This window comes from Hylobates moloch, unplaced genomic scaffold (assembly GCF_009828535.3).
Source record: "Hylobates moloch isolate HMO894 unplaced genomic scaffold, HMol_V3 SCAFFOLD_1, whole genome shotgun sequence".
NCBI lineage: Eukaryota > Metazoa > Chordata > Mammalia > Primates > Hylobatidae > Hylobates > Hylobates moloch.
In genome coordinates, this window is record NW_026652276.1 from 124,435,599 (window position 1) to 124,446,556 (window position 10,958).

Sequence of the window (10,958 nt, forward strand, 5' to 3'; positions counted from 1 at the left end):
ACAGAGCAAGACTTTTTTTTTTTTTTTTTTTTTGAGACGGAGTCTTGCTCTGTCCCCCAGGCTGGAGTGCAGTGGCACATCTCGGCTCACTGCAAGCTCCGCCTCCCGGGTTCACGCCATTCTCCTGCCTCAGCCTCCCGAGTAGCTGGGACTACAGGCGCCTGCCAACATGCCCGGCTAATTTTTTTTTTGTATTTTTAGTAGAGACGGGGTTTCACCATGTTAGCCAGGATGGTCTCGATCTCCTGACCTCGTGATCCGCCCGCCTCGGCCTCCCAAAGTGCTGGGATTACAGGCTTGAGCCACCGCGCCCGGCCTGACTTTTTTTTTTTTATACTGGGTCTTGCTCTGTCACCCAGCTGGAGTGCTACCACAGCTCACTGCAGCCTCGACCTCCCAAGCTCAAGGGATCCTCCCACCTCAGACACCTGAGTAGCTGGGACCACAGGCATATGCGTCCACATCCAGCTTTCTTTTTTGAGACGAAGTCTCACTCTTGTCCCCCAGGCTGGAGTACAATGGCCCGATCTCAGCTCACCGCAACCTCTGCCTCCCGGGTTCAAAGATTCTCCTGCCTCAGCCTACCAAGTAGCTAGGATTACAGGTGCCTGCCACTATGCCTGGCTAATTTTTGTTTGTATTTTTAGTAGAGATGAGGTTTCACCATGTTGGACAGGCTGGTCTCAAACTCCTGACCTCAGGTGATCCGTCCGCCTTGGCCTCCCAAAGTGCTGGGATTACAGGCGTGAGCCACCGCGCCTGGCATCCCAGCTTATTTTCTTATTTGTAGAGTCAGGGTCCCCCCACATTGCCCAGGCTGGTCTCGAACTCCTTAGCTCAAAGTCCTCAGGCCTTGGCCTCCCAAAGTGCTGGGATTACAGGTATGAGCCACCACAGCTGGACCCATCTTTTTTTTTTCTCTGATATTCTGTCTCCCAGGCTGGAGTGCAGTGGCATGATCTTTGCTCACTGTGCTTCCTGGGTTCAAGCAGTTCTCCTGCCTCAGCCTCCCAAGTAACTGGGATTACAGAAATGCACCACCATGACCATATAATTTTTGTATATTTAATAGACGGGGTTTCTCTATGTTGGCCAGGCTGGTCTCAAACTACTGACCTCAGGTAATCTGCCTGCCTTGGCCTCCCAAAGTGCTGGGATTACCGAGGCCTGGCCCAAGTATTAAACTCTGATACCAGATGTCAGGGATCACGCTGGGCACTGGAGAAATTAAAAATAAAAAAAAAAATGGGGCTGGGTGCAGTGGTTCACGCCTGAAATCCTAGCACTTTGGGAGGCCAAGGTGGGCGGACTGCCTGAGGTCTGTTCGAGACCAGCCTGGCCAACATGGTAAACCCCTACTCTACTAAAAATACAAAAAATTAGCTGGGCGTGGTGGCATACACCTGTAATCCCAGCTACTCTGGAGGCTGAGACAGGAGAATCGTTTGAACCCGGAAGACAGAGGATGCAGTGAGCGGAGGTAGTGCCATTGCACTCCAGCCTGAGCAACAAGAGCCAAGCTCTGTCTCAAATAAAAAAGAAAAAAAAAAGTTAAATACTTGGGTGAATAAAAGCAGTTAATGACTTGATGTGGTGAGACTATTGTTAATTAATGGAATAAGGAAATATTAGGGATAATGAAAGGATGTTTGATGTTTATTTCCACCTTGCACTCAGGTCTGAGCCACAAGTACATTAAGACATTGAATGGTATCACCCAGGGAATACGTAACCAACCAGACAATGTACAAGACTGAGATGCGTAAGTGGTGGTGGTGGTAATTCACGCAGAAGGAACCAGACAGTAAAACAAAAACTGCAGAACACACCAAATGAACACATCTGACACCTTTAGGATAGGCAAACTTGATTGCTGGGTTAACAACTCTAGAGGTGTGTTAAGGTGGGCAGTGAAGGGGTTTCCTCAGCTTAGGTTGTCCTGACATGTACTGTTAAACCTATACATCTAATTGCCAGCAAGCACTATACATATAATTCCATGAGAAACCAAGTTCTTAGTGGGAAGGGTATCCCTTTGACCAGATCTTATGGCCTGAATTGGTCAGGTTTGCAAAACCTAAGTCTCCATAACCAAAGCTAGGGAGAGGCTCTATATGCTAGAAGCAGTACTTCCTCACTGTAGGTAGTCTGCGCCTTAACCCTCTGCAGGGAGACTGACTACAGCACCAAGTACCTGGCTTTTTAGACTCTACACAGGAATTCCACCATAATTAAGATGTATAAACTTGACCTACAGACTAAAGCCCAATATGCTTCCCTCAAGAACATCAACTGTGTTCAAGCTTAGCTTTGTTACAGAAAATGAGGTAGGGTGCGGTGGCTCACATCTGTAATCTCAGCAGTTTGGGAGGCCAAGGCAGGCACATCAGCTGAGGTCAAGAGTTTGAGACCAGCCTGCTCAAAATGATGGAACCCCATCTGTACTAAAAATACAAAAATTAGCTGGGCATGGTGGCACACACCCGTAATCCCAGCTACTCAGGAGGCCTGAGGCACTAGAATCACTTGAACCCAGGAGGTGGAGGCTGCAGTGAGCTATCGTGCCACTGCATTCCAGAAAAAAACAAAAACAAAAAACTATAACGGATGTCTCAATTTTTGACATTAGTCATCTTGAAGAACACCTCTAAATGCATGAACTCACTGATCCAACCTCTTATTTCTGGCTCCTTGCTTTTCCTGCCTCTGCCTACCTCTGAGAGACACCCAGGCTGTACAGTGGCATGATAATAGCTCACTCTGGGCTCAAGCAATCCTCCCACATCAGCCTCCAGATCAGCTGGGACTAGGCATGCACCACCAGGCCAGGTTAATTATTTTTTGTAGACAGTGTCTCACTATCTTGCCCAGGCTGATCTTGACTCCTGCCCTCAGGTGGTCTTCTGCCTCAGGTAATACATTACAGACAGTGAGCCACCATGCCCAGTTGCTGCCTACATTTTCAATATTCCACTCAACAAACATTGACACTTCCTGGGACTGGAAAGTAAAAAAAATCTAAGTACTATGTAGAATTAGGCAAACAAGTGATGTTTCAGAAAGCCTACATCAACACTAACTCAAACAAGACAGACAATTGTTATTTAGTTTTTATTTCATAATCATAAACTTAACTCTGCAATCCAGCTAGGCATGGGAAGGAACAAGGAAAACATGGAACCCAAAAGGAACTGCAGCGAGAGCACAAAGATTCTAGGATACTGCGAGCAAATGGGGTGGAGGGGTGCTCTCCTGAGCTACAGAAGGAATGGTCTGGTGGTTAAGATAAAACACAAGTCAAACTTATTCGAGTTGTCCACAGTCAGCAATGGTGATCTTCTTGCTGGTCTTGCCATTCCTGGACCCAAAGCGCTCCATGGCCTCCACAATATTCATACCTTCTTTCACTTTGCCAAAGACCACATGCTTGCCATCCAACCTTGAAAGGGAAGAACAATCACTATGACTGGCAACCACAAGCAGCCTCCATGTGTCATGAACCAAGATGAGAAAGGTAGCTTTTTTTTTTTTTTACTAAAGCCTTTTGTACTGTCATTAAACATAGATTCTCCAATTACCATTAAAGTTACACATATAGAATGAACTGCCCCCCCCCCACAAACAAAACAAAAACAAAACCAAACCAAACCCAAAGAATCAAAAAACCCAACCAATCGCATGTTATTAATAGTAACATAAAAGTAGCACTTAATTGGCCGGGCACAGTGGCTCATGCCTGTAATCCCAGCACTTTGGGAGGTCAAGGCGGGCATATCACTTGAGCCTAGGAGTTCAAGACAAGCCTGGCCAACATGGTAAACCCGGTTCTACTAATAATACAAAAATTAGGTGGAAGTGGTGGTGCATGCCTGTAGTTCCAGCTACTCGGGAGGCCGAGGCAGAAGAACTGCTTGAACCCAGGAGGAGGTTGCAGTGAGCTGAGACGGCACCACTGCACTCCAACCTGGGAGATACAGCAAGATCCAGTCTCCAAAAAAAAAAAAAAAAAAAGCACTTAATTGGTTGGGCACAGTGGCTCATGCCTGAAATCCCAGCACTTTGGGAGGCCAAGGCAGGTGGATCACCTTAAGTCATCACGAGTTCAAGACTAGCTTGGCCAACATGATGAAACCCCGTCTCCACAAAAATACAAAAAATTAGCCAGGCATGCTGGCACACATCTGTATTCTCAGCTACTCAGGAGACCAAGGCAGGAGAATCACTTGAACCCAGGAGACAGAGGTTGCAGTGAGCCCAGATCGTGCCACTGCACTCCAACCTGGGCAACAGAGCAAAACTCCATTTCAAAAAAGTAGTATTTAATTGAACCACCCAGCTAAGTGCCCAGTTTCTATTATAGTATCTGACATTCTATATCACACTGGCTATATTTGTAGCTATGTATGCTCTTCTAGTATCTTAGGGATGAAAGTCTGTGGAAGGAAAGGTTGAAGAAAACAAGTAGTGTTTGTTCCGTTCCCCCCAGGGCAACTTTTCATTTAGTCAGGTGGTTAGTGTGCCATGTTGTACCCTTACCACTCAGTCTTGGCAGTGCAGATGAAAAACTGGGAACCATTTGTGTTGGGTCCAGCATTTGCCATGGACAAGATGCCAGGACCTGTATGCTTTAGGATGAAGTTCTCATCTTCAAATTTCTCCCCATAGATGGACTTGCCACCAGTGCCATTATGGCGTGTGAAGTCACCACCCTGTCAATATATAGGAAAAATGTCACTTCTGACAACATAACCATAAAGTGTGCCAAATCTGCAAGGTTCAAACTTTAAACCCAAGTTCAAACTGAATAGAAAGGTTAAACAGAACCGAAATGGTAGAGTAACAGCTCAGATATGTGTATCCTGAAATATTCTGGCTCAATCCCAAATGAAGGGAGCAACCCAAATAAAATAAAATTCAGTAAATTTCGTACCTGACACATAAACCCTGGAATAATTCTGTGAAAGCAGGAACCCTTATAACCAAATCCTTTCTCTCCAGTGCTCAGAGCACGAAAATTTTCTGTTTAAAAAAAAATTAAACACACATATACATACATAAAAAAATATATATATACACACATACAAATTGTCACAATTGGAACTTCTTTGTTAAACTTAGAAAATGGACCAACCTGCTGTCTTTGGGACCTTGTCTGCAAACAGCTGTAAGAGAAAATTAGTTAATTAACATCTGCTTATTTTGTTGCTTAATACCCATGTCTTTAGGGGCTTCTGAGTCATAAATTCATTTTCTCACTAGAATACTTCTTCAGTAATTAAATCCCAAGAACTGCTCCTGACGGCCATAAGGCCCTGCAGGCAGTTGGGTTAAGAAACATGAAACCCAAAGACATGCCAAAAATCCAGAACTAGTCATAACTTAAATAGTGAGACTTCTAGAAAGTGTCTCATCACAGTAGTACATCACACCTACTTCTGAAAAGATATATGGCTTCTTAAATGTCTAACACCACCCCCCAACTTGAGCTAGAACCTACAAGGCAAAATTCTAAGGAACAGCAAGCACTGCTGCACGATCAGGGGTAAATAGCCGTTCTTTTAGTCACTTGTAATGAAAATGCTACTACCTCCAATCTGTTAACATAGCTTTATGGATTAGATGAGCAGTCACTTCTTGGTTTCCAGGCCCCTTACCTAGTAGTGGGGTAAAAAATAAAGATTGGTTTCTAGTATATCTGGTTTTGAACCTTTCTTGAATGTATAATACATTATGGCTAGAGAAGTAGCTTAAAAACCATAAGCATTTACAAGCCCTTTCATAAAAACAGCTTGTTTAAAAGTAGCATTTTATAAGCTATTTCACAGACGTGACTGAATTAACTATTAGTATCCGTGGACATTTCTCTTACAACAATGTATTTTTTTTTTTTTTTTCGAGACAGAGTCTCGCTGTCGCCAGGCTGAAATGCAGTGGCTCGATCCTGGCTCAATGCAACCTCCGCCTCCGGGGTTCAAGCCATTCTCCTGCCTCAGCCTCTACAGTAGCTGAGATTACACGCAAGCGCCACCACGCCCAGCTAAATTTTTGTATTTTTAATAGAGGTGGGGTTTCACCATGTTGGCCAGGATGGTCTCCATCTCCTGACTTCGTGATCCTCCCGCCTGGCCAACGCGCTTATTTTTTAGTTTTTAGGTATTTGTACCTAGAATGTATGGTCTTTCTAAAACATCAGCTTTTCTCAGAGCTTTGTAATACATTTAAGTTACTATGGCTTCCCTTTCAGACTTTCGCTAAAGCCAAAGCCCTCCATTCTCATCACGACCTGCAAGTCCTTTCTCATTTCCCTTAAGCTCTCTGGGTAACCTGATGCCTAGCATTAGGTCAGGCCAGGTTTCCACGAAAGCCCTTGTCACTTACCAGCTTTGACTACAGTCATAGGTGGGGTGGGGTGTGGATTAACATGCAGTGTTTCAGTGCCTACTATGTGCCAGGCACTAGGGACAGGCTAGGCAACAAGGAAATCGCCCTGTCCTCACGAAGACTGCATGAGGATCAATCTATTTTCGGAATAAGATCCCAAACTAGCCATTGGTGGCCTTTTGAGATGTGGTTTAAAGGAATAAAACCACTAACATCCTATCTCGCTACTCCCTAAGGTCTATCCATGTTCACTGGAATGGAATCGCACTCAATATTTAATTTTTAAGACACGCGCCAAGTTTAGATATTATGCTGTAATTACAACTGATCTTGAAGAACTCATTTAACGCTCTCAAAACTAATTAGGTAATCACTGGTAATCCACCTTGGTCAGAAGAGGCCTGCCTTGTGGCCAGTCGCAACTTGCTTGCTAGGCAGAGGGACAATCGGGAGGGGCTCAAGAGCGCCTCCCCCGCCAGCGCCGTCACTGCAGTAGAAGGCGGTCCTTGGGCACCAGCAAAGGCAAGGCCCAGTTTCACATTTCCGCTTGGGGGTAGGGGACACGGAGGGACGTTTGGGGCACATGTATAAATATTCCTCTTTATCCAAATGGAAGATATTTCAAGGGGCAACCCGTCACATCCCAGCAAGTCTCCTTTTATAACATGGCCTCCCGGGATCTACAGGACTGAGCATGGACGGGCTCACACCGCGCCTCGATCCTTGAGAAAAACCCTCAAGCAAACAGCTTCTCAGCTCAGGATGTAAAGCACCCGTGCCTGCCAGGGGACAGCTTCCCAGGAAGGCGGTCGTTAAGCGCTAGCGAGCGCGCTTCTGGCTCCGGTATGCGGTTCCCAGGCCGAGCTAGGGCGGAGCCCAACGACTCTCAAGGCGCGGACCTGAGCGCGGCCGCCGAGCACGTGCGTCGGGCAGGACAGGGCGCGGCCACATGAGGCGGGCAGGCGGACGCGGGCCCCCTCCCCCAACGGCCGCGCAGCCGCCCCGCCTGCCTTTGTCCGCCGCCGCCCCGGCCTCCTCCCCGCGCCTCGCGGACCTCCCAAAATGGCCCCTAGTCAGGAAATGGCGCCGCCGCCCGCCCGCGCTCGCCCCTCAAGAAGGGTCGCCCCGCGCCCGGGCCTTCGGGGCGCCACCACCCACCCCGACCCCGGCCCGCTTTCTGGGCCCCATTCCCGCACGCCGCCGCCCGCCCGACCTCAAAGGAGACGCGGCCCAAGGGCTCGCCGTCGACGGCAATGTCGAAGAACACGGTGGGGTTGACCATGGCTAACAGTACACAGTTTTCCTCGGCGGCGGCGTCTGCAAAGCGGCACGAGCCTGGCCTCCCGCCCCTTTTATACCACGTTCGGCCCCGCCCGCAGCCCGGTCTCGCGCCTGCGTCCTGGCCAATCGCGTCTGCGACTTCGCCAGAGTGACAGTGCATCTGGCCTACAGACGGAAGCCGGCGCTGGTGGGGACGACACGAGAGGCGCGCGTGCGTGCTAACGCGCGGAGGCAGGTTCCCGCCCGCGGGCTCCGTCGCGGTGGCTGCGGCATGGGACTCGGGGCGGGGCGGCAGTACGGGACGCAGGGCACGGGGGAGGGTCAGTGCGGAACGGGGGTGGGCAGCATGGCGCGCGCGCACGCGGGAGACGGAAGCGCGGCGGCTCTTCGGCCGTTGTCAAGCGATGAGGCGCGTCTCCCCATTGCACAGAGGGGGCAACTGAGGCGAACGCAGGCCTCAAGGTCGCGCCGCCAGTCAAGGTCGACTGGGGTCCCGCGCCCAGACCTTACGCCTCCGCGAGCGGAAATGGGGATGGCGCGTCCCCGAGACCTAGGAGCAGCCTTGCGTCCGCATTCCGCTCGGGCAACCACCACGTCGCGCCCTACCAGGCAGTGTCAGGAAGGAGGTTGCCTTTGAGCATCGCTGTTTTCTCTAACGAGGTGGGACAGGAGCAGCCTCCGGTTTTGAGAGATTATGAAATACTTTCAAAATGCCCTACTTTCCGAAAATATCTTACACTCTGCTTGAATCTTCTTCAGGAGGAAGCCATTAAAACAGGAGCCTGGCCAGGCTCTTACCTGTGAAGATGCATTGTGCATATTTTGCCCTCTTAACTCTTTGAATCTCTGCTCCTGGTCTTTCCCTGCCCCCGCCCCGCCCAGCTCCTACCGCCCCCGCCTCGGGGCTGAATTGTGCTTTGATTTCTGGGTGAAAGATAAGCCACAATTTAAAAGCGAATTTCTTCAGGCAAAGACATTAATAATACTTTCATTAAAATGCACTTGTAGGCCAGGCGCGGTGGCTCATACCTGGCGCTTTAGGAGGCGGGGAGGCCAAGGCCGGGGAGGATCGCTTCAGCTCAGGACTTGGACACCAGCCACCAGCCTGGGCATCTTAGAGAGACGCCGTCTCTACAAATAAAAATAAAAATTAGCTGGGCGTGGTGGCGCTCGCTACTCGGCAGGCTGGGCGGGGAGGATTGCTTGAGCCCAGAGGTCGAGACTGCAGTGGGCGGTGATCGCATCACTGCATTCCAGCCGGGACGACAGAGTGTGACCCTGTCTCAAAAAATAAAATAGGCCGGGTGCGGTGGATCACGCCTGTAATTCCAGCACTTTGGGAGTCCGAGACGGGAGGATCACCTGAGGTCAGGAGTTCAAGACCAGCCTGGACAACATGGTGAAACCCCATCTCTACTAAAAATACAAAATTAGCTGAGCATGGTGGCGCGCACCTGTAGTCCCAGCTACCCCCTTGGGAGGCTGAGGCAGGAGAATCGCTGGAACGTAGGAGGCGGAGGTTGCAGCGAGCAGAGATCGCGCCCCTGCACTCCAGCCTGGGAGACAGAGAGAGACTCCGTCTCAAATAAATAAACAAAAATATAAAATGCACTTATGTGACTGGTGTTAAGAAAACCTTACCAGAAAACATTGGTAGGGTTGGCCGGGTGCGGTGGCTCACGCTTGTAATCCCAGCACTTTGGGAGGCCGAGGCGGGCGGATCATGAGGTCAGGAGATCGAGACCACGGTGAAACCCCGTCTCTACTAAAAATACAAAAAATTAGCCGGGCGCGGTGCCGGGCGCCTGTAGTCCCAGCTACTCGGAGAGGCTGAGGCAGGAGAATGGCGTGAACCCAGGAGGCGGAGCGTGCAGTGAGCCGAGATCGCGCCACTGCACTCCAGCCTGGGTGACAGAGCAAGACTCCGTCTCAAAAAAAAAAACAAAAAAAAACCTTACAAGGGAATTGATATATCCTGGGCTGTCACTTAAGTTGCAATGTTAAGGATATTATTTAATGTTTCTTTTTATTTTTTTTGAGACAAGGTCTCACTCTCACCTAAGCTGGAAGTGCAGTGGTGTGTTATCGGCTCACTGCAGCCTCTCCTTCCCATGCTCAAGCGAGCGTCCCACCTTAACCTCCCAAGTAGCTGGGACTACAGGCATGCACCCACACCCAGCTCATTTTTTGTGTGTGTGTTTTGTAAAGATGGGGTTTCGCCACATTGCCCAAGCTGGTCTCAAACTCCTGGACTCAAGCGATCCACCCACCTCAGCCTCCCGAAAGTGCTGGGATTATAGGCGTGAGCTGCTGCACCTGGACGTTATTTAATGTTTCTAAAACTCAGTTTCTTCATGTGCACAACCAGGGCAGGGTTGTGGTGAGACAAAAATGAGAATTCATCTGATAGATGAAGTACAGTTTCTGGCCTCTTGCCATTGTTAATAACCATGAGGAATTTATTTATTCGAGATAGAGTCTCACTCTGTTGCTAGTCGGGAGTGCAGTGGTGCAATCCTAGCTCACTGTAACCTCGAACTCTTGGACTCAAGCATTCCTCCCTCCTCAACCTCCCAAATGTCTGGGACTAAAGGCACAAGCCACTGTGCCAGCTAATTTAAATTTTTTTACAGAAACTGGTTCTGGCTCTGTTGTCAGGGCTGGTCTCAAACTCCAGGGCTTAAAGGATTCTCCCACCTTGGCCTCCCAAAGTTCCAGCATTACAGGTGTGAACCGCCATGCTCAGCCTGTGTTGGAAATTTAGACTAGGTTGTTTTGTTCTCACCACCATCCCATTATCCCCATTTTACAGATGTGTAAAGTAAGGCTCTGGCTTCTTGTTCAGAGTAATGGCCTATGAGTGTTAGCAAAGCCAAACTGGAAACTGCTTTTTTACCCCCCACTCCACATCACTTGTTGCTTTGTGATCTTAAGGAAGCTACTTGTCCTCATCTGACACTAAAAAAATTGCCCAAGGCCTTCAGGCATAAATTCTTTCAATTTCTCTCTCCATCCTAAAACCTAGAGCAGTTAGGAACTCCTCCAAAGAAGTAAATGAATGAGGCCGGGTGAGGTGGCTCATGCCTGTAATCCTAGCACTTTGGGAGGCAGAGGCGGGTGGATCATTTGAGGTCAGGAGTTCAATACCAGCTTGGACAACATAGTGAAACCCTGTCTCTACTAAATATACAAAAATTAACTGGGCAGAGCTGGGCATGGTGGCTCACACTGTAATTGCAGCACTTCGGGAGGCCGAGGTAAGTGGGTCACTTGAGGCCAGGAGTTCGAAACTAGCC

General features: G+C 49.1%; 1 protein-coding gene across 3 annotated transcripts; it reads right to left on the minus strand.

Annotated features, from left to right (window-relative positions):
* Positions 1-3,097: 3,097 nt before the first annotated feature.
* PPIA (peptidylprolyl isomerase A) lies at positions 3,098-7,752 on the minus strand. Of its 3 annotated transcripts, XM_058445146.1 has the most exons (6): positions 7,595-7,707; positions 5,588-5,654; positions 5,132-5,162; positions 4,931-5,019; positions 4,537-4,709; positions 3,098-3,439 (listed from the first exon to the last, which is right to left on the minus strand). In XM_058445146.1, exons 4-6 carry the CDS (start codon positions 4,937-4,939, stop codon positions 3,304-3,306), a joined length of 318 nt encoding a protein of 105 aa, XP_058301129.1. In that variant the 5' UTR covers positions 4,940-5,019; positions 5,132-5,162; positions 5,588-5,654; positions 7,595-7,707; the 3' UTR covers positions 3,098-3,303. The 3 variants fall into 3 exon arrangements, with proteins under 3 accessions (XP_058301129.1, XP_032614049.2, XP_058301123.1); XM_032758158.2 differs by lacking the exon at positions 5,588-5,654 and having other exon boundaries at positions 7,595-7,752; XM_058445140.1 differs by lacking the exons at positions 5,588-5,654; positions 7,595-7,707 and adding an exon at positions 6,767-7,192.
* Between the last annotated feature and the right edge of the window lie 3,206 nt (positions 7,753-10,958).

Bases quoted from the DNA above. Each gene is read 5' to 3' on its own strand.
- PPIA (XM_032758158.2), bottom strand. From the start codon at position 7,663: ATGGTCAACCCCACCGTGTTCTTCGACATTGCCGTCGACGGCGAGCCC. The intron at 5,163-7,594 runs GTCGGGCGGGCG...TTTCTCTTACAG, and splicing joins TGGGCCGCGTCTCCTTTGAG to CTGTTTGCAGACAAGGTCCC. The intron at 3,440-4,536 runs GTAAGGGTACAA...TTCCCTTTCAAG, and splicing joins TGCACTGCCAAGACTGAGTG to GTTGGATGGCAAGCATGTGG.